The sequence below is a fragment of the Hoplias malabaricus genome, chromosome 9, assembly GCF_029633855.1.
Source record: "Hoplias malabaricus isolate fHopMal1 chromosome 9, fHopMal1.hap1, whole genome shotgun sequence".
NCBI lineage: Eukaryota > Metazoa > Chordata > Actinopteri > Characiformes > Erythrinidae > Hoplias > Hoplias malabaricus.
The window spans coordinates 25,615,547-25,642,819 of record NC_089808.1 but is presented as its reverse complement, the minus strand read 5'-3'; the positions used below and the strand labels follow the sequence as shown (position 1 = coordinate 25,642,819).

The window sequence follows — 27,273 nt, the reverse complement described above, 5'->3', positions numbered from 1 at the left end:
AGAAACTGAGAGACAAAAAGTGTGAACGGATGGAAATAGAAAAACAGAAACTATAGAGATGCAAAATAAAAGTAAACAAGAAATAGAGAGAGAGAGAGAGAGAGAGAGAGAGAGAGAGAGTGTAAGTGGGAGTGTAAGTGGGAGTGACTAACAGAGAAGGCATAAATCCTCAGTATTTTTTCTCCAAATGTGGAAAGCTCTGGGCGGAGAGAGAGAGAGAGAGAGAGAGAGAGAGAGAGAGAGAGAGAGAGGTGGGGTGGATTGAAAGAAAGTAAGCATTTTCCTCCAGTTTCCACTCTTTCTGCAAAGAGCTCTGAGAGACAGAAAGAGAGAGAGAAGGAAAGAGAGAAGGAGAAAGTAAAGGAGGTAAGGAATTACATTTAAAAAGTCTTGTTCAGAAAAGACTGGAATTAACTTCTTATGATAGAATCTAACTGACCACGCATTATTGAACTGAACTGATCTGAATTAGCAGTGTATTACTCAGTACTTATCAAGTTGACAGGTAAGTCAATCTGGAGTTTATGGCGGGAAACAATTTCCTAATACAAAAATAACACAGGCGTGGTGAATATCGTCGCTCTCCCTAGAAAACCCTGTTTCTCTCTGTGTGTGGATGTTTAGTTACTACATCATTTGAACACAGCAGATGTCCTTCACACTGTGTGTAAATCTCTTAATGAATGACCAATAGAAACTCTCCAAAATTACTCTGAATACAATCTGTTTACTCTGACTTCCACTGGACGTTAAGAAGTTTTTTCCTCCTGTAAATTTACTACTTTGGGAGATGTTGGCATGTTTTTTATTGTACAGTGAAAGTATACATAAATATAAATATACATTGGCTTTATTTCACTGGACAGAATCAGACTGAGCAGAACCGACTAAACATTACTGAAAGCAAATGATGTGAACTGACTTATTATTATTATTATTATTATTATTATTATTTTTATAGAAGCAGCTTTGCTTTATTGATGTGAATTGAAGTCAAATTACTTATTATTATTATTATTATTACAGAAGCAGCTTTGCTTTATTGATTTGAATTGGAGTGAAATGACTTCAGCTTCTTCTTACTGAACAGGACTGAACTGATTTAAGTTGACTTACTAATATTGACTTGTCTTGAATGTAACTGATTTTTTGTTATTACAGAATAATCCTGTTATAAATCCTGGATAAAACTGAACTGAACTGAATCCGTTTCTCAGTAAAACAGTGTGTTATATATTGTGGTGTATGCAGTGTGTGATGTGGAATAACGAAGACCAGTGTACCTCATTAGTGTCAGTGTCAGTCGTGTTGGGTGTGGTTTGTGTGTGTGTGTGCCTGCTTCTGTGTATGAGAGAGAACCCCCCCAACACACACACACACACACACACACACACACACAGCAAAGAGAGTGCAATCACATTAATTTCTGTTTCCATTTCCAGCTCCAATAGTAACCACAGTCTGACAGAGGACAGTTTAAAATTAAAAGTGTTGATATGTACAAAACCACCGAATACACCCATCAGCCACAAGATTAAAATCACTGTCAGGTGAAGTGCATAACAATCATGAGGGGTGGGATACATTCAGCAGCAGGGGGTGTTCCCGGTGTGCAGCTCTCAGTACCGACCCAAAGCAATCAGAGGTAGGACGAGCGGTGGCCGGAGACAGGGTCCTGAGCCCAGAGTGATGTGTGATAGAAGTGAAGGTGAATGTGATCACTCGGTACTGACCACTGCACACCGGAAACACACCGCATGTTCCAGAGCAATGGAGACAGACCAAAACATTCTGACCACGCCAATGTGGCCCTCAGATCCTTACACTGACAATTTATCTGGCTTCAACATCAACTTCAAGAACCTCAACAGAGGGCACGTCAAACAGGTCAGCAGCGTAATTCACTTTGCTTAGTGGTGGTTTTAATCTTGTGGCTGATTGGTGTAAATCACAATAGATATTGAATTATTAATATTTAATAATAGTAAAGAATGACTAACTGGTCATAGTAAGGACATGTACCATATTTATTTATTATTTTTTAATGCTTTATTATAATATATTTGGTGCTGAGTGATTCGTAGTAGAATATAAGTGCATGGTAAGTATGGTTTATTTACAGTACAGAGGTGCTGTAAGTAGTGTCACAGTCAAACAGCTCCAGGGACCTGGAGGTTGTGGGTTCGAGTCCCCCTCCAGGGTGTGTTCCCGAATTGGATAAGCGCTTACAGACTATGAATGAATTAATTATGATTTAATAATACAGGGTATTGTTACTAATCATTACATTTTAAGGTGAATATTTGTTTTAAGGTTGTGTTAAGGTAAGGGTTAGATTAGTAGTAACTGTGAAAAATGTATGATAAGTCTCCATAAAATGAATGAACGTCTATGCAATGTCCCCACAATTCACAGAAACAAGGTTTTGTGTATGTGTGTGTGTCTGGCTGTTTTACAGGATTAACGGTGAAATTAAATTATTTCTGGAGATTTTGCTAAAGGCATTTTCTCTGCAGTCACTCCACAGTCACAGCAACAACTCCAGTTCAACTGTATCTTCTAAACTCCTTTAATTCCTTACAGTTTATTTACATGTAGTAAATTAAAATACTAGAGGATTCCTTAATGTGTCTGACACCGGAGCTGTAGATTTTTATTTCCCACTGAAAAGAAAAAAACAGGGTGGTCCAGGTTTCAGTTCCTGTGTTGAAAGACGCTGGACGCTCTGAGGACATCACCCGTCCACAGCTCTTTCTCAGGACTGAAAGAGCTAAAAAGCTTAGACTTTTGGACTCAGAATCAATGTTGTACTTTTACCTAAATCAATATTGCACACAAGTAACACACCTTTAAACAGGCGATATAAAACCCTGTACACCCGCCTGTTTGGGTAAATCCATCTGTCCACCATGCTAACAAAACGCATATTAGCAGAGAAGTCAGTCCTGGCCCAGTTAGCATCATACTAATAAAATTACCCTTCGCCTCAGAGGTTTTCACTGACTATTAGCAATGTTAGCATTTTCCTGAAGGGGAAAATAAAGCTAAAACAAGTTTTAAAATAAAAGCTAGAACTTATTAATTCTAAACCGTGCAGTAGCTTAGAATTTTCATAACATCATTCTCTCAGTTAAAGGTCAAATCAGACATGTTTAATATTAAGCAATACTTATAATTTAGCAAGTTAATTTTTTTTATATTTCTTCTAAGGTGAAACTAACATGAGATAATGAACCAAAACACTTAAAAAAAACAAAAACAAATTGGCTCAGTTTATCCTCCATAGAGCAGGTCCCAATGTTTTAAATAGGTTTAGTTCAGAATCTCAGACATACCCAGGCCACTTGATATCAGTAAGAATATTTGCCTGAGATAATGACCGATTGCTTTTTTTTAAGTATATTTATAGAGCCCTCTGGTGGCCAGGAGGAGCTAAGTTGCTACTTATAGCAAGACATTGAAATAGTTTTTCTTTCTCCAAAAACAAATAACCCTGTTCTGTGGTCAGTAAATGGGTAAAATCCTCTTAAATGTCAAAGTTAATGGCCGCTGTACTGTAGCAGAGTTTTTTCTGATGGATAGCTTATGGCTGAATCCACTCAGATTAGATTTGCTCTGTGTCCAGTCATGACACAGACTTAAAAGGATAGTTTAGTGAAGAAATCTAATTTACTCAATTTCTCCCCTTAACCCAAAAGTGGTCACTCAGTACGGACCATAAATATAAACATTATAAGAGGACTAGACAGCTGATGAGGTCATTTTGCACAAAGCAAACCCATCCCCTTTGCCACAATTTTCTATGGGTATACTTCTAGAGACTGGCTGACAATTTTGCTTTAAATGTGCAGTCAGCAAAGAGTAAGTGCAAGTCACATGAAATCAAATTGAATCAAACTGATAATGACCCTGCTTATGCTCCAAAGAAAGGGTCCTGCACAGAGGGGTGGCTTTAAAGCAACAGTACATAATATTTTTTACAGATTCAAAATCACTGTGATGCTCCACTGAGCTGTAATAGGGAGAACACCCTCTGTTGTTGCTACTCCAGACTCAGCACTGCAGAAACTGCACTATGTAACTTCTGGAGGAGGGTAGGACAGGGTGGGTGTAAGATTTTGAAATGTAATGCTTATGAAACAGCAACATATAATGTCAAATAAATATGCCCTATCTTATAATGTCCATCTTTAAAGGTGCAATCAGTCATGTAGTGGATCAGGAACAGCAGACATCCTGTAAGTATTTAAAACATGGCCAGCTCCATGTGGGTGACCCGCATTCTGGAGCCTAAACTGATTCATTCAGGGATGACAGATCAGTCTGATTCTTCATTTCATGTGAGTTACACATTGTAGAACAAATGTAAAGATAATAAATATTCACTTTCACAAATATAGTTTGCTCAATTTTCCACTTTTAAAAATACTTACTGCACCTTTAATGATTTGACTTTTTGAAGAGGGTGTACATTATGTTTCCTTCATTCCTTAGGTAAAATATTGGAACTGCATTATTTTGCTCTTTATGACTCTTCTTTGAGAGCAAGGGAGTGAAAGACTGGACTGTGGAGGAGGGGACGTTAGAATGGAGGGAATGAGTGAAGAACAACATGATGGAAAACATTAGGCATGTCTCCCCCACACTCTCTCTCTCTCTCTCTCTCTCTCTCTTTGCTGTTTCGAGGGATCCTAAACATCTGGGATGTATCAGCTGGAAATTCTGACACTCAGAGAGAGAGAGAGTGAGAGAGTGGAGGGAGGAGAGAGAAAGGGGTAGAGTAGAGAGAGGGAGGGAGGGATGGATGAAGGGAGGCGTGAGTCATGGCTGTGCTATTTGAGCCTGTGTTTAGATTATGACACTGAGGCAAAAGCACACTTACTTGTTTAAACCTCTCTCTCTCATGCTCTCATTCTATCTCTCACTTTTTCTCTTTATCATATTTCTCATTCTCACTCTTTTTCTCAGTCTGAATTTGAATCCAATTCATTCATTATCTGTAACCGCTTATCCAATTCAGGGTCGCGGGGGGTCCAGAGCCTACCTGGAATCATTGGGCGCAAGGCGGGAATGACAGACAGTCACCCAGAGCGGGAATCGAACCCACAACCTCCAGACCTCTGGAGCTGTGTGACTGCGACACTACCTGCTGCGCCACCTTGCCGCCCTTGAATCCAATTGCTTTCTGTAATTACAAATAGTTGCCACAGCAATGAGAAGTGACTACTGAAATTCACTGAAAAGTATCAGCAGTTAGTGTTCTCCTCTGAGTGTGTTGAACTGATAAAGTAGATGTTGCGGTTAGTGTTCTCCTCTCAGTGTGCTGAGCTGATACAGTAGATGTAGCGGTTAGTGTTCTCCTCTAAGTGTGCTGAGCTGATACAGTAGATGTAGTGGTTAGTGTTCTCCTCTGAGTGTGTAGAGCTGATACACTAGATGTAGCGGTTAGTGTTTTCCTCTGAGTGTGTTGAACTGATACAGTAGATGTAGTGGTTAGTGTTCTCCTCTGAGTGTGTAGAGCTGAAGTAGTAGATGTTGAGGTTAGTGTTCTCCTCTGAGTGTGTTAAACTGATAAAGTAGATGTTGCGGTTAGTGTTCTCCTCTGAGTGTGTTGAGCTGATACACTAGATGTAGCGGTTAGTGTTTTCCTCTGAGTGTGCTGAGCTGATACAGTAGATGTAGCGGTTAGTGTTTTCCTCTGAGTGTGCTGAGCTGATACAGTAGATGTAGCGGTTAGTGTTCTCCTCTGAGTGTGTTGAACTGATACACTAGATGTAGCGGTTAGTGTTCTCCTCTGAGTGTGTTGAGCTGATACAGTAGATGTAGCGGTTAGTGTTCTCCTCTGAGTGTGTTGAACTGATACAGTAGATGTAGTGGTTAGTGTTTTCCTCTGAGTGTGTTGAACTGATACAGTAGATGTAGTGGTTAGTGTTCTCCTCTGAGTGTGTTGAGCTGATACACTAGATGTAGCGGTTAGTGTTCTCCTCTGAGTGTGTTGAACTGATACAGTAGATGTAGTGGTTAGTGTTCTCCTCTGAGTGTGTTGAGCTGATACAGTAGATGTAGTGGTTAGTGTTCTCCTCTGAGTGTGTTGAGCTGATACAGTAGATGTAGCGGTTAGTGTTCTCCTCTGAGTGTGTTGAGCTGATACACTAGATGTAGCGGTTAGTGTTCTCCTCTGAGTGTGTTGAACTGATACAGTAGATGTAGTGGTTAGTGTTCTCCTCTGAGTGTGTTGAGCTGATACAGTAGATGTAGCGGTTAGTGTTCTCCTCTGAGTGTGTTGAGCTGATACACTAGATGTAGCGGTTAGTGTTCTCCTCTGAGCGTGTAGAGCTAATGTAGTAGATGTTGAGGTTAGTGTTCTCCTCTGAGTGTGTTGAGCTGATACAGTAGATGTAGCGGTTAGTGTTCTCCTCTGAGTGTGTTGAGCTGATACAGTAGATGTAGCGGTTAGTGTTTTCCTCTGAGTGTGTTGAACTGATACAGTAGATGTAGCGGTTAGTGTTCTCCTCTGAGTGTGTTGAGCTGATACAGTAGATGTAGCGGTTAGTGTTCTCCTCTGAGTGTGTTGAGCTGATACACTAGATGTAGCGGTTAGTGTTCTCCTCTGAGTGTGTTGAACTGATACAGTAGATGTAGCAGTTAGTGTTCTCCTCTGAGTGTGTAGAGCTGATGTAGTAGATGTTGAGGTTAGTGTTCTCCTCTGAGTGTGCTGAGCTGATACAGTAGATGTAGCGGTTAGTGTTCTCCTCTGAGTGTGTAGAGCTGATGTAGTAGATGTTGAGGTTAGTGTTCTCCTCTGAGTGTGTTGAGCTGATACAGTAGATGTAGCGGTTAGTGTTCTCCTCTGAGTGTGTTGAGCTGATACACTAGATGTAGCGGTTAGTGTTCTCCTCTGAGCATGTTGAGCTGATACACTAGATGTAGTGGTTAGTGTTCTCCTCTGAGTGTGTTGAAATGATACAGTAGATGTAGCGGTTCGTATGATTATGGTGGGTAACTATTTTACTTGTCTCCAAGGGTTTGACTGTGTTGTGTTTACATTGTCTCTCTTTTTCTCCTTTTATGGTTTGCCACATTTTCATCCCTCTCTCTTATTACCCTTCGGTGCTGCTGGCGTGAAAGATGGATGTGAAGTAGGAGGGAGTGTCTCGCTGTGTTTATTCCAGGCACCAGTGTGTGTGTGTGTGTGTGTGTGTGTGAGGGATTCCATGTTGCAGTGTTATTGAGGGGCTATGAATGCTGGGATTGTTGTGTTATCTGGCCCTTCCCACTCCCTCTGGTGACAGATGGATTGTGGGGTTGAGTAAAGGTTCAGAATTGCAGAACACATTACGCAGAGCCTCATCGCAGAGCTGGACGCCAGCTGAGATCTTTCAGCCTCAGCTCTGAGAGTTTTTTGTCTCAGCGCTGATGACATTAAACAGGGGGTGAGGAATTTGTTAGCATTTAGCCTTTCACTGGCTTTGTGTAACAGCCGAAAGTTGCATTATTACTCAGCTTAGAATGTCACTTCTTTTGGTGACCAAACAATGTTCATTGTTCACTTTTCCCATACCAGAAAGCATACTTAAAGATCCATTCCCAGGCGACTAGCGCTGCTCTGTAGCAGCTCTGCACCAGTCTGCAGTGATATCAGAGGAGCTGCTGGATTATTAGTTACATTCTTCTTCAGAAGAGTTCCACAACCAGATATTATCCCCTTGTGGGTATCCCATTTATGGATTTCTTTCATCGCTTGTGCTGATATCTATATTCACAGGGCATTAATAACCCTCCATTTGAAGTGTGCTCCTGAAAAATCTCAATTTTAATGGGTATACAGGCCTATCTCTTGGCCCTACCCCTCTTTTCTAACAGGAATTGAAACACCCCACCCCTAGGCAAAACAGAGGGGTAAAGCTAAGGAGTGAAATATGATTAATCCCTTGTATACTATAACAGAGACTTTGAGTATATGCAGTGAAACAGTGCCACCAGTGGATTGGGCCTCACTTAGTGAACATACAATAACTACAAATTATGAACTATGATGAAGCAAAGTGTCCTCAGCTTACAAATAGTATTTTTTTACGGTATTTTAGTGGTTTATTTACAATTTATATGTGAAAATATTGTTGCTCAAAAACTTGAAGGTTTTTGTCAATAAAATCAGCAGAATATTTATCTGTTTCTGTGGTACCTGGTTAACATTGTGTACAGTTCCACCTCTGTACTACTTACTCTCAGCTGTTCCACCCCAAACTACAAGCCAAATATACTTAAACTTTATGTATAAGGCAGGAATACATTTCTTTACTGTAGCTCAGTCACAAGATTAAGTACATGTGTACTCCAAATCGACATTTCTTTATACTTGTTACAGTATTGTTGTAAGATAAGTATAACTGTGTTTAGTTTATCACAGATAAGAGCTTAAAAAAGTAAACAGAAAGAGAAAACTTGCTTATTTTTTGTTTAAAATTAGTACTAAAAGCACACTTTAAAGGACACTTTATTACAAACACCACCTTCACTCACCTTGTGATACATTGGGGTATGTCTAATAAAGGGGCCATTTAGAGGAAGCATATTTGACTAGACATTATAGATTTGCTAACCCTGCACTCTCCTGTGTTTTCTCTTGTGTGTGCAGACTGTCCAAAAGCTCAGAAGGTTTGAGTTCCTCCTCTTTGTGAACATGCCTGTGGTTTTCCACTCATCTCCGCTGATGTGGACCCGCGTGGCGGCGCTGGTTTTCTCATGTGTGGCATTTAGCGTTGCCCTGTACGGCGCAGACCTTCCACACGGCACGGGTGACTGGTGCATCTTCTGCTGGAGCTTCAGCTTCGCCGGGACGCTGCTGATCATCCTGGTGGAGCTCTGTGGGCTCCAGGCTCGCGTTCCTGTGTCCTGGAAGAACTTCCCTATCACCTTTGCGTGCTATGCCTTGCTGCTGTGTCTCTCAGCATCCATCATCTTCCCACTGTACTTCCTAAAGGGCTACAGTGGCCGGGATGAGATGATAAACTGCCGTATTGTTTCTACCGTGTTCTCCTGCTTGGCCACAGTGGCGTATCTCAGCGAGGTCAGTTTGAGCAAAGCTCGTCCGGGGGAGGTGTCTGGCTACATGGCCACGGCGCCAGGTTTGCTGAAGGTTTGCGAGACCTTCGTAGCCTGTGTGATCTTCGTTTTCATCAGTGACCCCATCTCTTACAACCAAAATGCCGCCACCAAGTGGTGCCTAGCTGTCTACTGCATGTGCTTCATCCTCTCGGCAGGAATAATCGTCCTCTGTGTGGCCGAGTGGACAGGCTGCCTTCCCTTCCCCTTCGCTCGGTTCCTGTCCAGCTATGCCCTGCTGGCCGTGGCCTTGTACCTCTCTGCCACCATTATCTGGCCCATCTACAAGTTCGATGACAAGCACGGAGGCACCAGCCACAGGCCCAACAACTGTGGCTCTATGGCCGGCCTCTGTCCATGGGACAAACTCCTCGCCATCGCTGTCCTCACCGCTCTCAACCTGATCCTCTACCTCGCTGACCTTGTCTACTCGACCCGGCTGGTCTTTGTCAGTGCTTAACCCTGAGTGTTTATGTCCTCGCCATTTAGTTCATACAGAATGTAATCTAGTGTTTTTGGCTCCCCCTAGATAAATTACATGTTGTTTTTCTTATTGGACAGAAGTGGACTCACTCTACAGATATGGACAAAGACCATTACATGTTTAAATTTACATGAAACAAAGAAACATGAAGAGAACGTATTAATAAAAACATATTTTTCATTTGTTTCATTTCTGATGCCTTCTGTAAATCCAAATAAATCCATTAGCATTCGTTGAGGAAACATAATCAGTGTTAAGCAGATAAATCAGTGTTTGGTGTATTATTGAGCTGTTTAAGAGGCCTCCAGGCCACAGAAAGTGGCTGAATTCAGTATTAAACCAGTTTATAGCTGTTTTATTTTTCATATTTGTGTTAGCCATCATTTTATGTAACATTTTGCACAATCGTATTATACCAAAGAAGCTTTGGATGCAGCTTTTAGATGCAGGTTGTCAGTAGTATATATATATATATATATATATATATAATATATATATATATATAATATATATATAATTATATATAATAATATATATAATATATATATAAAGGAGAGAGAGCGAGAGTGTGTGTTAGATGTAGGTTATGGCTGTCACAGTAAGTTTATCTCATCACGTCAACTCAGTATTCATCACAGATGAGGTGTAATCAGTCATTTTTACCATCAAGAAGGTAGTAAATGAAATGGTTGGCAGTGATTGTGTATCATAGTGACAACAAAACAAATTGCTTTCATGTCTCTGATTAAAACTTTATGCTCCATAAGTTGGGTCGCCATATGAGGGCAGCCATTTTAAAAATATACTTAGTACAGTATCTCTGACACATCCAAGCCACTAGGTGTCAGTGTAACCCAAAGAAGCAGATGACGAAGGACAGATTAAAGGTGCAAAACTTATAATTGCACCTTTAATCTGTGTTTAACCCTGTATTCCCCATAATGTTCAGGTTCATTTCCTCTACAGTTCATCTTAAATACTTGACATAAACTTGACATTTAACACAGCTGCTTTGAAGTGTGTGTTTTTTTCAGTGTATAATGCAGACCGTGCTCTCTACTCCTGAAATGTAATTACTCTGGAGAATTAACTGTGTATTCTGACATATCACATCGAGCTTTATATACAATACAGTCTTCAACCTGTTAAGGGTATCTTGAGTATTGTGAGTATATATTTCTTTACAGTTTCTGTGAGAATGTCATCTAGACGAATGAAATCATCTTAAATCTAGAAAAATGTGTATCTAAGGCTGGAAAATACTTGAGGAAATACTTTGTAACTGTACAGTACAGTACTTTTGTACTATAATTAATTACTGTACTGCATTACTGTAACTGAATATTGTACTTTCCCCCAGTGAAAAAACTCTATACAGAGTTGCTCACAAAAAGTACTCATTACAGAATTACTGACAAAAAAAATGCTCATTACAGAATAATTTTAAAAAAATGCTCATTACAGATTTACTCACAAAAATACTCATTACAGAAATACTCACAAAATACTCATTGCCGAATTACTCACAAAAAATGTACTAATTACAAAATTACTTACAAAAAAAATACCCATTACATATTTACTCCCAAAAATACTCAATACAGAAGTACTCACAAAACATACCAATCAAAAAAATTACTCATTACAAAATTACTCACAAAAATACTAATTGCAGGGTTATGCACAAAAAATACTCATTGCAGGATTATGCACAAAAAAATACTCATTGCAGAATTACTCACAAAAATACTCTATACAGAATTACTAAAAAAAACTCATTACAGAATTACTCACAAAAAACTCATTACAGAATTACTGACAAAAAATACTCATTACAGAATTACTCACCAAAAAAATACTCATTACAGATTTACCCACAAAAAATGACAATAAAAATACTTGTTACAAAATTACTTAATTAAGAAACATTAAAGAAGATGAAGATGACTTCATTGGTGAAGATGGGAAATCATATATCTGTGGCTGTGTATTGTGTATTGTTTGTATCTTCGTGTGTGTGTGTGTGTGCAAACTGCTGAAGTGTATCAGTTATACACAAGTCCAAACAGAGGACTGAAGTCTGCCTCTGTTTGTGTGTGACTGTCTCTGACTGTTACGGTGTGTGTGTGTGTGTGTGTGTGTGTGTGTGTGTGTGTTTGTCCGTGGATGATTCACTGTGCAATGAAGGTGTGTGTGTGTGTGTGTGTGACTTCAGCTCTGAATAAAGGTCATCCAGAGGAAATTTTCTTGTGTCATGTGCCTTAGTTCCTTTAAAGATGTTTCTCTGTAGTGTGTGTGTGTGCAAAAGAGAGAGGTACAGAACAGCTGCTTCCCTTTCTCTCTATCTCTCTCTTTCTCTCTCTACATGTCTTGTCTTTATCAGACTCAATGCCAAATAAACACACACATACACACAGACACACACAGGAACCAGTTGCAGTGTGTGATCAATTGTCAACTCAAATATATAAGTTACAAAATATTTATACTCCTCAAAAACCTCAGACAAAACCGATCAGCCACAAGATTAAAACCACTGCCTGATGAAGTGGTTAACACCGATGATGTCGTCTGAGGGGTTTGGGGGAAGAGACATCAGGGTATCTGAGGGCCACAATGTGATGGTTATAATGTTGTGGTCTGTCTCCAGAACTCTGTTCTGTAGGGAGTTCCTGGTGTGCAGTGGTCAGGAAAAAAAAGTGTTCAGAGGAAGGACAAGCAGTGAGCGGAGACAGGGTCCTGGGCCCGAGTCCATCTGGTGCAATCCCATAGAAGAGACACTGCAACAAACACCGCTGAAAGTGTTAACGCTGCTCTGATAGAACCGGGTTAGAACACACACCTCTGAAAGAGTTAACAACGCTGTGATAGAACCGGGTCTGAACATGCACTGCTGAATATGTTAACTCCGCTCTGATAGAACCAGGTCATAACACGCACCGCTGAAAGAGTTAACGCCGCTCTGATAGAACCGGGTCTGGACACAGAGTCCAGAGTGCCCATGCTGACCCTGACCACTGCCTCAGAGACCCAATGGAGTCAGTCAGAGCCCAGACTGGTCAGAGATGTTTTGGCGGGAACAAGAGGGACCATCATATTAGTAAATGTTTTTAATGTAGTGGCTGGTAGGTGTAAGACTACAATAATGTCCCTCTATGCTCAACCCTGAAAATCCCTTCAGTGAAAATGACTCAGGCCTAAAATGGCTGATCTGAAAACAACCGAACGGACGCAGCGCCCCCTGGTGGCTCACATAAAGACAACAGACTGTAACTTTTACGGTTTTGTAAATCTCTGTAAACTGGACTTTTATGTTCCACCTTAAGTGCCTTTGAAAGCATTTAAGGTGGAAGGGAAATGTTCTGAAGCAAGACCCATATGAACACTCCATTCAGCGAGGGAAACAAGGATGCAGACTTAGTAGACACCATGAGTTACCAGTGAGGATCAAACCCTGTGTCTACTCACCATCCACTCTGCGAGACACTCCTCCCTCATTGGTCCATCTGTCGCTGCACAGTGTGTGTTGGTCGTCCACCAGTAGCCCTGTGGGGGTCCTGAGTGCTGAAGAACAAGAGGAAGGGGGGGGGGAGATAACAAAGTATGCACAGCCACAGATGAACTCCACTGAGGTGTGTGGTAAATGAACAGTAAATAAAGGAATGACTTTATTGTTACAGCTGAAGGGTGTGAGATAAAAATCAGACAATGGGGTGTAACTGCTGGACTGGGTGTTTGTGTTGTGTTTGTTTGTGTTTATTTGTTTATGTTATGTGTGTTGGGAGGCACGGTACTACAGCAGGTAGTGTCTCTGTCACAGCTCCAGGTCCTGGAGGTTGTGGGTTCGAGTCCCACTCCGGGTGACTGTCTGTTTGGAGTGTGGTGTGTTCTCCCTGTGTCTGCATGGGTTTCCTCCAGGTGACTGTCTGTGAGGAGTGTGGTGTGTTCTCCCTGTGTCCACGTGGGTTTCCTCCAGGTGACTGTCTGCGAGGAGTGTGGTGTGTTCTCCCTGTGTCCACGTGGGTTTCCTCCGGGTGCTCCGGTTTCCTCCCACGCTCCAAAGACACACATTGGTAAGTGGATTGGAGACTCAAAGTTTCCGTAGGTGTGAGTGTGTGAGTGAATGTGTGAGTGTGTGTGTTGCCCTGTGAAGGACTGGTGCCCCCTCCAGGGTGTGTTCCTGCCTTGCGCCCCAGTGATTCCGAGTAGACTCCGGACCCTGAACTGGATAAGGGTTACAGACAATGAATGAATGTGTTTGTTTGTGTTTGTGTTTATGTTGGTGTTGTGTTTGTTTATGTTTGTTTGTGTTCATGTTTGTTTGTTTATGTTTGTGTGGTTCTGCTCCAGATGAAATCACCTGTCATAATCAGATGAAAGTCTCCTCACCCCAGTGGTTTTAGACCACGCTGTCTGAAGGAAGTGGTTTGAAGGTGAACCACTAAAAACAAACTGAAACAAAGAGTAATCACTGAGGACGAGGTCGTCGCAGGATCAAGCAGAGGACCACTCTGTTAACACAGGGTAATGTGTTCATCACAAAAAATCATCACCTCATGCCACGACAGTTTCACCCAGTCACTCATACCTGTGAAAAGTTTCACACACTCACCCAGTCACTCACACACACACACTCACCCAGTCACTCACACATACACACACACACTCACACCTGTGGACAGTTTTATGCACTCACCCAGTCGCTCACACACACACACACACACACACACACACCTGTGGACAGTTTCACACACTCATACCTGTGGACAGTTTCACATATTCACCCAGTCATACACTCACACACACACACCTGACTGTGGGAGGAATGCGGAGCACCCGGAAGAAACCAACACAGACACAGAGATCACACCACACTCCTCACAGGCAGTGTCCAGAGGAGAGGAGACCACCCACGACCCTGAGCCCCTGCAGCTGTGTGTGTGTGTGTGTGTATATATATATATATATGTATGTGTGTGTGTGAGAGTAAAAACATAACTTAAGTTATTGTAATCTTCCGTTAAACAGTCAACCTGTATGAAGCCTGCTGTTAGTGACTCAAAAACGCACTGCTTTCTTCATCCACAAGATGGTGCTGTTTCCTTTTAGTGAAATCTAGCCATGCCTCAGTTGCGTGTTCATTGCAGGGCCAAGCAGTTCTGAGCAGTGTAAACTGTTCAGTGTTCGGCCCAGGTTCTTTAGCATGCTTAGCTAATCGTGCTAAGAGCAGAGGAACAGTTCTGGGGGTTTAATGTCATAGGGTCATAATTAACATTAATAATGCTCTCTCCTTTAATGCCGCGTTTCCACTGCACGGTTCCTACTCTGCAGGGATCAGAACCATACTCTCTGGTCCCTGGTTATGTGTATAGGTGTATTGTTGTTGTTTGGGACTGAACACAGCTCCGTCATCATTTCAGACAGATCAATAGAGTTTGTTCCTTGTTGCAGCGTCCATCTCTCGCTGGATTCTTTCATCGGCCACTGATCCAAGGAGCGTTTGAACCTCTTCGAAAGACCATGGTTTAATTTTAGGAGCTGCCGTCGTGAGTCGGATAAAAACGTGATCTCTGCTGCAGCTGGAGATTTTACAGATGGAGAGTTGGTGCTGGACGTCTGCGTCTGAGTGACAACTCTCTCTGGACATTCAGCACTCTGCAAGGATTACACGCCACGGTTTAGTCCCCACTCGGCTCGCTCTGAATCGCGACTGAACAAGAACCCGCTTCCAGAACCAGGACCAGATTTACCTGGTGGAGGAGCATGCAGTGGAAATGTGCCATAAAATAGAGCCCTGATAGCGTAGTGGATAACAGGGTAGAACGATAATAACGGTTAGCTGCAGCTTGCTCATAGTGTCTATATGAACATGATATGAATGTATCGATGTAAACCATGTTTAATTACTCTGTAAAAAGAGAGAAAGCTGATTGTTGTGTTGTGTTCACTGGGAGTTCAAAGGCCTCTCATTGTTCTGGAGAAATGTGTGGAGTTCTGCTGGAGAAGAGTGGGAAAGACAGACGGAGAGAGAGAGAGAGAAAGCTGAGAGAAACAGAGGAGGAATATAAAATTAACCACTGACCTCATCCAGGTCCTGAACAACGTTACAGTCACAGAGTAAACAGCCGCAGAAAACAGTTTCCCTTTGTTTTGGAAACCTCTATCACACGCTCTCACACAAACTCTGATTTATTCCTGCAACTTACAGCAGACTGAATTCTGAATTATTTTATTCAGGTTCAGTTATCTAGTTAATAGGGGCTTGAGTGGTTCTCATGATTTAATTGCATTGTTTCTATTTTATTAGGAACACTGTTAAATATAAAATACAACCAGTTAATATCAAGTGAGCACAATATACTTTTCAATAAGAACCAGATATTATACAGTGAGCACCATTTACTATTAATAGAGCAACATGTACTAGTAGGAGAGCACCAAAAAATAGGTGGTGTCCTCTAGAAAATATCAAGTGGGCACCAGATACAGATGGTGTGCATTCTTCTTTAATTCCCTTGTAAAAATGAAAATAACCTGCCTCTTATTCCATTGCCCCCCACAGGGGCATTTAAACCCCTCTGCCAGACACTGGGTATTGAGCATGGCGTCCTCAGACTCATGTGCAGCTGCTCTGGTGCGTCCTACTGTAATTCGCTCATTATCAAAGGTGAATATAAAGGCACAAAGGAGCGTGAAACTGCGATGATAATTTATTTGGTCAGATTAAAAACCTTTTAAAATGGGTTCTGGAGAACTGCGCAGTCGAGTCAGAGCCTGTGCACACGACTGCGGCTGCGCCTTTCTGAGTTACAACAGCCGTAAACATTACACCATAAAGAAATACGAACTCATACATGAAGGAGTAATACTACATTAAATACGCGCAGGATTATGAGGCGCCCCGCAGTGGTCATCCTGGGCGACTGTCCGAGTGAAAAGCCCTGATGTCTTCACCGATGAATTCATTCACTGCAATGAAAACAGAAATAGAACTTAATCAGTAATCAATATTTCTTAATGTTTAATTCAGTCAATCAGCCAGTGGTCATGTTTCAGCAGCTTGGCTTTGATATCAAAAATTAGAACCAGCATCAGAACTTTATTTGAGTAAAGGCCAATTTTTATGCATGAAAAAAAAAACACGTAAATTTTTGTAAACAAACACACTTGTGTCCATCACACAGAGTCTGAAACTGGTGGACTGCGACGCTGCAACAGATTTCGAAATAGAACCTGTTTTATTTTCTGCGTTGATTGATGTGTTAAAAATCAGGTGACCAATCAGAAACCCGTTGTCATGCGTACAGACCAAACAACTGAGCAGGATGGCTGAACAGCTCGTCTTGTTCGTAGTAGAACACAAAGCTTAAAACATAACCAACACACTGAGAACTAAACTGTGCCAGTTAAAGAAATATAATTCCCTTTTACTGAGAGCAGCAACACACAGAAGCAGAACAATCACTGTGTGTGAGTGAATGTGTAAGTGTGTTGCCCCGTGAAGGATTGGCGCCCCCTCCAGGATGTGTTCCCATCTAGCATCTAGTGATTTAGGGGAGGCTCATTGTCTGTAACCCTTATCCAGTTCAGGGCGGCGGTGGGTCTGGAGCCTACCCGGAATCACTGGGCGCAAGGCAGGAACACACCCTGGAGGGGACGCCAGTCCTTCACAGGGCAACACACACTCACACATTCACCCACACACTCACCTACAGACACTTTTGAGTCGCCAATTCACATACCAACATGTGTTTTTGGAGCATGGGAGGAAATTGGAGCACCCGGAGGAAACCCACGCAGACACGGGGAGAACACACCACACTCCTCACAGACAGTCACCCGGAGCGGGATTCATTTTTGAATTAGTGTCTTTCAATTTGCTGAGTAAAATATTCAGAAAGATATTTAGCATCAGACACAGACGCTTTAATTAACGCTACAGCACAGCTCAGCCTCAAACGGGAGTTGTCTGTGTGTTTGTGTGTGTGTGTGTGTGTGTATGTGTGTGAAAGAGAGAGAAAGAGATAGAGAGAGCGCGATGGAGGGAGGGAGAAAAAATGTTACTAGACTGTGTGAATTGTGGGAGGAAGTTGTGGTCAAATTTAATAAAACGATTAATGCATAAAATGATTTAGCGCTGTAAATTCTCAAATGCATTAACACGTTCATTTTGAGAGCACAATTTAAAACATCTGTACGCCTAATACTAACTACACCACGTGGCCATAAGTTTATAGACAGCCCTAATAACAAGCAAATTCCACCAATAACCCAGTGTGAATAATCTCTGTAAAAGATTATAAGTAAAAGAAAGTGAGCTTAAAGTCAACATGCTCAATGCCCAGAGCCCACTAGAGGGGTATAAATCTTTCCCAGCATCCCACATAAACCTAACATTACCAGGCTCAATACTAAGGGTCTGGGTCTACTCACCTTCTTCTAGTGTGATGCTGTGAATTGGCTGCCCCCCGCTGAAGCCCAGCTGCCCCTCCTGCCTATCCTGCCCCTCCTGTCCTTCTGGATCCTCAGACTGTGGGGGCAAGTGGTCCCAGCGTTCGTAAGGCGGGCAGGGACACATTTCCTGAGGGTATGGTGGGCAGTGAGAGTATGGGGAGTGAGGGATTGGCGGCAGGGGGGAAGTAGACACAGGGCTGCTAGCGGGAAAAGGACTCAGGGACGAGGAGTGAGAGGGGGAGGGGGAGGACGACAGGTAGGGGGAGTCTAGCCAGGGGGAGGGGGAGGGAGGGGCAGGTGAGGGGGGCCGAGGGACACCTCCTCTGGGCAGGTAGAGAGGGGGTAAGAGCTCAGTGAAGCCCAGCTCTAGGTTCTCGAAGCTGGGGTTCCGCTCATGTAGAGCTCCCTGGCTCCTGGGCCCCTCCTCCGGACCCTCGGGTTTGGGGCAGAAATCGTCCCGGTACCCCTGAGGGGTGTAGGAGAACTCTGCTCCGGGGTAGTGGGGCAGATGGAACCTCTCCTCAGCCACAGATCGGTCCCTTACAGGGCACAGGGTGACCCCCTCCAGGGGCAAGAGGGAAGGGCGGGGCAACAGGGGGTCCTCCTCCTTAAACATGACTGAGAGAAAGAAGCACATAGATTCAGAATGTGAATAAATAATAATATAATATAATATAATAAACAAAATAATAATAATAATAATATTACAAAAACAATGGTGTGGTTTTGGACACCTCTTATACTCCTCATAATGACTGAATTATTCAGCTTGTGTGTGTGTGTGTGAGTGTGTGTGTGTGTGTGTGTGTGTAACTCACTGGGGAGGTATTTGAAGCAATGTGTGCTGCTCCTCTTCCGTTTGCCATTGGAAACGTACAGACACACGGACACGGGCTGATTCACAGAAACATCGCTGTACACTGGAACTTGCACACACAAAACACACTAACACACACACACACACATTATTTACATATAGACAATTCACAGCTGCACACGGGAATCTCTCATTATGTCCACATAGACACACACACACACGCTAACCCAAATATATAAGGAATACACACTCTACACTGCAAGTAATAAGTGTGTGTACCTCAGAGCTTTTGTCTTGATCCACGTGAGCCTCCTCCTCCCACTGCAGTTTACCATCTATAAATGCAATCAAAACACAGGCATCAATACCGCTTTAACTCAACCTATCATGATAGCAATACCACATTAAAACAATAAAAACTGACATCAATACCACCTTAACACAATAAAAAACTGACATGAATACCACCATAACACAACACATACTGATATCACAACACAATAACAGCAGTTAAGCCAACACACTGACATCAATACCACCTTAACCTAACATTTACTAACATCAATACCACCTTAAACCAACACATACTAACATCAATACCACCTTAACCCAACACATACTAACATCAATACCACCTTAAACCAACACATACTAACATCAATACCACCTTAACCCAACATATACTAACATCAAAACTACCTTAACCCAACACATACTGATATCAATACCACCTTAACCCAACACATACTGATATCAATACCACCTTAACCAACACATACCGACATCAATACCACCTTAACCCAACACATACTAATATTGATACCACCTTAACCCAACACATACTAACATCTATACCACCTTAACCAAACACATACTGACATCGATACCACCTTAACCCAACACATGCTGATATCAATACCATCCATCCATTATCTGTAACCGCTTATCCAATTTAGGGTCGCGGGGGGTCCAGAGCCTACCTGGAATCATCGGGCGCAAGGCGGGAATACACAAATTCACAGTGCAAAACAGACACACACACATACGGACACTTTCGAGTCGCCAATCCACCTGCAACGTGTGTTTTTGGACTGTGGGAGGAAACCGGAGCACCCGGAGGAAACCCACGCAGACACGGGGAGAACACACCAACTCCTCACAGACAGTCACCCAGAGCTGGAATCGAACCCACAACCTCCAGGCCCCTGGAGCTGTGTGACTGCGACACTACCTGCTGCGCCACCATGCCGCCCTGATATCAATACCACCTTAACCCAATACATTCTGACATCAAAATGCATAACAACATCAATTCCACAATAATACAACACATACTGACAGAAATACCACCTTAACACAACATATATTGACATCACAGCACACACTGACAGCAATACCACCTTAACACAACACCTACTTACATCACAACACAATGACAGCAGTACGACCTTAACTCAACACACATTGACATCAACACCATCTCATCACAAAACACCCTGATATTCATACCACCTTAACAAACCACACAATGACATCAATACCACCTTAACAGACTTTATAAGAACCCCCTGAGCACTAGTGTACAGTTCCGGGTGGAGTTACTGACCTGAGCCTCTCTCCATAAACACCACTTTGGAGGTGGGCAGAAAGTTGGCCCCACCCACCAGGAGCTCCTCCCCTCCCTCCACGGAGCAGGACGATAGGCTGAGAGACTCAATGACGGGCAGCTCCTGAGCCGAGCGCTGAGCTGGACACAGGAGGAACATCAGAGACACAACACAACTTTAGAACGGGGGAAATGGGGATGACAAGTATGCAGAGCAACAGGCAAACTACAGAGTGCACTGATGTGGTCAGTGGAGGTGGTTTTAATGTTTTGGCTGATAAACTGTAGGAGCCAGGGAGTGTATGTCTAATAAAGTTAAAGGTGGTGCGAGCTGATTGGCCGATACTCACAGCATTCAATTGGCAGAGAGGCCACCTGTAGGGCTAAGACCCGCCCAGATGGAGCGAGGGGTGGAGCCAGAGGCAGGTGAGTTCGGAAGACCAGTCGCACTCGAGTGTTCTTCCTCCCGACATCCGTCTCTCCTTTCCTCAGTTCGATATCTGAGTTCCTAAGCTTCAGGATCCCGGCACAGTCGATCCTGAGAGAGAACAGAACTATATTTTTCCCTTAAACTGTTCTATCTTTTTTTTATTTGTTCTGTGATTTCCAAACTGATGTTTGAGGAAATCTGTGGCGGTGAAGTGCTGCTGACTGCGTCTCTGTCGTATGGAGAACAGGAGTTCATATTTCCTCTGATAATCTCTGCTGTTTGTCAGACTGTGGACCAATCAGTCTTTGTGGTCTGTGTTGTTGTGAATAATAGTTACATTTCTAGGGACGTGTGTGTCAGATTACAGCATAGTGTATAGTGTAGGGTACAGTGTACTATACAGTGTAGGGTAAAACGTAGTGTAAAGAGTAGAGTACAGTGTAGGCCAGAGTGTAGGGTACAGTGTAGTGGCAGTGGAGGGTAGAGTGTAGTGGCAGTGGAGGGTAGAGTGTAGTGACAGTGGAGGGTACAGTGTAGTGGCAGTGGAGGGTAGAGTGTAGTGGCAGTGGAGGGTACAGTGTAGTGACAATGTAGGGTAGATTGTAGGGTACAGTGTAGGGTACAATGTAGTGACAGTGTAGGGTACAATGTAGTGACAGTGTAGGGTAAAGTGTAGTGACAGAGTAGGGTACAGCCTAGTGACAGTGTAGGGTACAGTTTAGTGACAGTGTAGGGTACAGTGTAGTGACAGTATAGAGTACAGTGTAGGGTACAGCGTAGTGACAGTGTAGGGTACAGTTTAGTGAAGGTGTAGGGTACAGTATAGTGAGAGTTTAGTGACAGTGTAGGGTAGAGTGTAGGGTACAGCGTAGTGACACTGTAGGGTACAGTTTAGTGAAGGTGTAGGGTACAGTATAGTGAGAGTTTAGTGACAGTGTAGGGTAGAGTGTAGGGTACAGCGTAGTGACAGTGTAGAGTACAGTGTAGTGACCGTGTAGTGTACAGTGTAGTGACAGTCTAGGGTACAGTTTAGTGAAGGTGTAGGATACAGTATAGTGACAGTGTATGTGCTATGCAGAGATTCTCGCCTCAGCTGATGCCCTTTAGATTTGGAGTAAGGGGTAAAAAAATTTAAAGCAGGTGCTAAACTCTGCTTGTAAACAATCTGTGTGTGTGTGTGTGATTGTGTGTGTGCGCGTGCGTGTGTGTTTCTCACAGTGCAGTCATGTTATTCTCAGGGTTTAAGGGAATATCCAGCAGTTTGGTTCCGGCCTGCATGCTCTCCTGGCTCGCCGTCCCCACCATCTTCCCGGTCACCCTGGGAACAAACATATGCTCCCTTTAATTAATCCTTCATTCCGTTACCCACAAATCATTGCATAAACACCAACAGCCAAATGTTTGCGGTCATCCAGCGTCTCTTCTGAACAGAAGGGCGTTAATCAGAAGTGTGTTCTGATAAAGCTGCACAGTAGATGTTGGAACCTCACTGTGAGGATTTAGGGGCATGAGTGAGGTCAGGCACTGATTGCGGATCATCGGTGCTGGCAGGCCAACACAGAACACAGTTCCTCTGCTCCACAGCCCCTGCTGAAAGGCTCGTGTACAACTGCAAATCTGGTCATGGAACCTGGTTCTTTTTTAGTCCCTGTTCGATTACGGTTCCAACCGAGCCACGTAGGGACTAAATGTGAGGTGTAAACCCTGCAGAGCTCTGATTGGCCAGAGACCTGTCAATCACCACATTTTGCAACGTCACTGGTTCCATTTCAAGGAGGGAGCTGTTCTAGTGGAAAAGTGACCAGCTAAAGAGAGCCGAGTCGAGACGAGCAGATTTCATGCAGTGAAGTACAATAAAGCTCTTGCTGGCTGGCATCAAATCCTCACAGCAATGTTCCAGTGTCTCAAACTACCTTTTAATACCTTTCATCTCAAGAAAGGTTAGATGAAGAGTTGATCTTGTCTAGATCTTGTAGAGTCTAGACTCTGGTACCTGTGAATCTGATAAAAAGGATGCGGTCGAATGGAGCGGTCGTCTGCTGTTCCCACAAACACCTGCAGAGAGAGGGGCTGCCTCTCTGAGTATCCCACCAACTGCAGGAAAAAAAAGAGAACAGTTACCCGTTAAAAAGCAGCTGAAAATGGAGTGTGTTTCAAATGCAGTTCCATAATCTAGCTCCTTATATGACTATGTGACCTCCCCCACCCATCCCAAACACACACACACACGTGTATGACCTTCACCACAGGATGTCCTCCTGGCGTCGCTTTAACGGCTCCTCGACTTCCTTCAGTCTCGTAGTGAGCGCGGTGATGAGGACGCGGCTGGACCTCAATCCTCAGCTCAAACTGGTCAAACTGACATGGCAGAGGCCAGTCCAGAGGGGGTAGTGCATTAGACCTGATAAAGACAACAACAACATTGAGAAATAACAAAAATCACAGGGGTCAGGCTCAGTCCAGCAGGCTTCTCTCACTCTTAAACTCTTAGACAGATGAAGCTGATACAAACCGGATTCCAAAAAAGTTGGGACACTAAACAAATTGTGAATAAAAACTGAATGCAATGATGTGGAGGTGCCAACATCTAATATTATATTCAGAATAGAACACAAATCACAAATCATCAAAAGTTTAAACTGAGAGAATGTATCATTTTAAGGGAAAAATATGTTGTTTCAAAATTTCATGGTGTCAACAAATCCCAAAAAAGTTGGGACAAGGCCATTTTTTACCACTGTGTGGCATCGCCCTTCTTCTTACAACACTCAGACGTCTGGGGACAGAGGAGACCAGTTTCTCAAGTTTAGAAATAGGAATGCTCTCCCATTCATGTCTAATACAGGCCTCTAACTGTTCAATCGTCTTGGGCCTCCTTTGTCACACCTTCCTCTTTATGATGCGCCAAATGTTCTCTATAGGTGAAAGATCTGGACTGCAGGCTGCCATTTCAGTACCCGGATCCTTCTCCTACGTAGCCATGATGTTGTGATTGCTGCAGAATGTGGTCTGGCATTATCTTGTTGAAAAATGCAGGGTCTTCCCTGAAAGAGATGACGTCTAGATGGGAGCATATGTTGTTCTAGAACCTGAACATAGTTCTCTGCATTAATGGTGCCTTTCCAGACACGCAAGCTGTCCATGCCACAAGCACTCATGCAACCCCATACCATCAGTGATGCAGGCTTCTGAACGGAGCATTGATAACATCTTGAGTTATCCTTGTCCTCTCTGGTCCGGATGACATGACGTCCCAGTGTTCCATGAAGAACTTCAAATCGTGACTCATCTGACCACAGAACAGTCTTCCATTTTGCCACACTCCATTTTAAAAGACCCCTGGCCCAGTGCAAACGTCTGAGCTTGTGGAGCTTGCTTAGAAATGGCTTCCTCTTTGCACTGTAGAGTTTCAGCTGGCAATGGCGGATGGCACGGTGGATTGTGTTCACTGACAATGCTTTCTGGAAGTATTCCTGAGCCCATTTTTTTATTTCCTTGACAGTGGCGTTCCTGTTTGAGGTTCAGTGACGTTTAAGGGCCCGGAGATCACGAGCATCCAGTAGAGTTTTACGGCCTTGACCCTTACGCACAGCAATTGTTCCAGATTCTCTGAATCTTTCGATGATGTTATGCACGGTTGATGATGATAACTTAAAAGTCTTTGCTATTTTACGCTGGGTAACACCATTCTGGTATTGCTGCACATCTTTCTGCGCAACAATGGTGGAATTGGTTTTGACTCTCTGGGTCATCGTAGTGTTTGCACTGCACTGTAATAAAGACAGTGAGTGTTGTGTTTTGAGTCTCTGGACCACCGTAAAGTTGATACTGTGTAGTAAATATACAGTAATAAGTGTATGGTCAGTGTGTGTTGAGTTCTGACCTGAATATTGGGCTGTGAGCTGAGGCCCGGCTTCTGCCCCAGCCAAGTGCGGGGGGCACAGAGAGGTAATCCATCCCCAGTGCTGGGGCGTCCCGCAGTGGACAGGGGGCACTAGAGCCTGGGGGCTGCTCTGAGTCCACATCCCTCGAGGAAACCTGCATCAGAACCATAAACTAAAATGTTTAGACACCCACACATACACAGCACCTTTAAAGGTGCCTCATGATATCCCGTAACTGAGCATTAAAGGTGCAATAATTCGCAACTGCCACCAAACAAAGTCAAACAATATGACAATGAAAATATAAGTGATTATTATATTTCCATCTTTATATAAAGAAACAATAAGTCCCTGAGTGAAGCCACCAGGTGTCAGTAAAGGGGTATTTCATAACCTGAAGAACAATTATGGTAGAAAATGATTGAATGCACCTTTAATTTTATTTTTAGAAGAAACTTGCAAATATTATATTGAGAAACGAATAAATAAACAAAAGTTTATCTCCCGATCACCTGCTCTATTGATGTTTTTCGAGTCTTCTGGGGGATGCTGAGCTCGCAGCTGCTGGCAGAGCCCTGTGATTGGCTGATGTTTTCCCCCACCTCCAGGTGGGCAGTGTTCTCCTCTGAGTAGCTGCCCCTGCGGGAGGTGCAGGGAGACCCCAGAGGCGAGTTCCTCCTCTTCTTGCCCCCAGGAGAGGTGGGTCGGGAGGAGGGTGAGAGGCAGAAGTGGGCAGTGGCTTCGTTGAGCTCCTCCTCCTCCACCAGCAGAGAATCGCAGCTGGAGGCGGGGCTCAGCCAGCCACGGGAGGAGGGGCTGGAGGCGGGGCTTGGGCTGAGGGATCCCGCCCCCATTCCGCCATCGCGGTAGCAGAAAGGGTCGAGGAGGGGCAAGTACAGGCGCTCTCTGTCCCAGGTCCCACTGCCCGTGTCCCAGTAGCTGCCTCCTGAGGGACAGGATTCGTCCTCAGGGGAAATAGTGGTGATCTGAATACTCGGACACTCCAGGACTCTAGACTCGGATACCTGAGGGAGAGAGAGTGGGAGAGAGAGAGCCCACTGGAACTCATAAACCACCCTTCTTTACTTTCTGGAGACATTTCAGCCCCGACACAGACGGGATGGGAGGGGAGGTTGAACTCACCTGTACAGAGCGCGCTGGGAGACTCTCGTACGTCCCACTGTACTCTCTCACCAGCGCCCGTCTGGGAGGGGGCGAGTGCATCCCTGCCCTCTGCCCAGCCACCGGGGGAGAGGACAGCGCCACCTGCTGACCTCCAGAATCAGGAGCTGGACAGGAAAATATAATTTATGATAATAATAATAATAAACAAATGGGGTGGCACGTGGCGCAGCAGGTAGTGCCGCAGTCACACAGCTCCAGGGACCTGGAGGTTGTGGGTTCGATTCCCGCTCTGGGTGACTGACTGTAAGGAGTTGGTGTGTTCTCCCCGTGTCCGCGCGGGTTTCCTCCGGGTGCTCCGTTTTCCTCCCACAGTCCAAAAACACACGTTGGTAGGTGGATTGGAGACTCAAAAGTATCCGTAGGTGTGAGTGAATGTGTGTGTGTGTCTGTGTTGCCCTGTGAAGGACTGGTGCCCCCTCCAGGGTGTATTCCTGCCTTGCGCCCAATGATTCCAGGTAGGCTCTAGACCCACCGCGACCCTGAACTGGATAAGCGCTTACAGATAATGAATGAATGAATAAACAAATGATTACATAAACTACTCTTTTATAATGCAGTTATTACAAACCGAAGCCACCCCTCGTTTAATCATTTCCAGCCAGTTAATAGTCTAGTCAATACTCATATTGATATCAATATTTATAAGCCTCAATATCAATAATGATACAAATCAATATTCATATTGATATGAATAATCATAATATCAATTAGGGGTGGGAATAACAGGGCATCTCACGATAAAATATTATCACAATACGCTGCCCACGATAACAATAATATCACAATACTGTGATTCAAGATATATAACAAAACAATTCTTTATTATACGTCATAGCATCTGTGTAAACGAAGAGGATAAAATACTCTGAAAAAAGCAAATACCAGGAATCATGTATTTATTGGTGTCAGTTTCACAGAATTTAATGCCAATATGAACCAATGTACAACTAAGTGCATAGCTTAGCGTGCTCGTATCTCTTTAACACCCGGTTGTACTCCATTTCTACAGTGCGAGTTTCTTTTTCTTCACCGCAGGTTTATTCTTTTGATTTGTGCCACAGTGTGGAGTAATGAATCAGTTACTTAAGTAAGTCTTAGGGATTTTTTAAGTTTCAGTAAAAATTTAGATATTTGGCGCCACGTATCGATAACATATTACAAACAAAAACAATACAATATATCGCTGTATCTATATTTTATCCCACCCTTACTACCAATACTCACTAGTACTCACCAATACTCACCAATGCTGAAACTGACTCCAGTACTGATACCAATACAGATACTAAGATTGATACTGATATTAGT

General features: G+C 43.4%; 2 protein-coding genes across 2 annotated transcripts in view; one reads left to right on the top strand and one right to left on the bottom strand.

Moving 5' to 3' along the window:
* The first annotated feature begins 214 nt into the window (after positions 1 to 214).
* On the top strand, positions 215 to 10,043 carry myadmb (myeloid associated differentiation marker b). The gene is made up of 2 exons (XM_066681856.1): positions 215 to 366; positions 8,639 to 10,043. The coding sequence occupies exon 2, from the start codon at positions 8,684 to 8,686 to the stop codon at positions 9,563 to 9,565; it is 882 nt and encodes a 293-aa protein (XP_066537953.1). The 5' UTR covers positions 215 to 366; positions 8,639 to 8,683; the 3' UTR covers positions 9,566 to 10,043.
* A 6,047-nt stretch (positions 10,044 to 16,090) lies between these two features.
* Positions 16,091 to 27,273, bottom strand: part of nfatc4 (nuclear factor of activated T cells 4) — a 13,639-nt gene continuing 2,456 nt past the window's right edge. Inside the window, exons 2-13 of the mRNA XM_066681066.1 lie at positions 25,924 to 26,069; positions 25,293 to 25,805; positions 24,780 to 24,934; positions 23,135 to 23,297; positions 22,890 to 22,990; positions 22,113 to 22,214; positions 20,817 to 21,004; positions 20,467 to 20,607; positions 19,140 to 19,195; positions 18,862 to 18,988; positions 18,023 to 18,661; positions 16,091 to 16,558 (exon numbers count right to left, since the gene is read on the bottom strand). Coding sequence (XP_066537163.1) covers positions 16,500 to 16,558; positions 18,023 to 18,661; positions 18,862 to 18,988; positions 19,140 to 19,195; positions 20,467 to 20,607; positions 20,817 to 21,004; positions 22,113 to 22,214; positions 22,890 to 22,990; positions 23,135 to 23,297; positions 24,780 to 24,934; positions 25,293 to 25,805; positions 25,924 to 26,069 — 2,390 coding nt within the window. The 3' untranslated portion in view covers positions 16,091 to 16,499. The remainder of the gene's footprint in view (positions 16,559 to 18,022; positions 18,662 to 18,861; positions 18,989 to 19,139; positions 19,196 to 20,466; positions 20,608 to 20,816; positions 21,005 to 22,112; positions 22,215 to 22,889; positions 22,991 to 23,134; positions 23,298 to 24,779; positions 24,935 to 25,292; positions 25,806 to 25,923; positions 26,070 to 27,273) is intronic.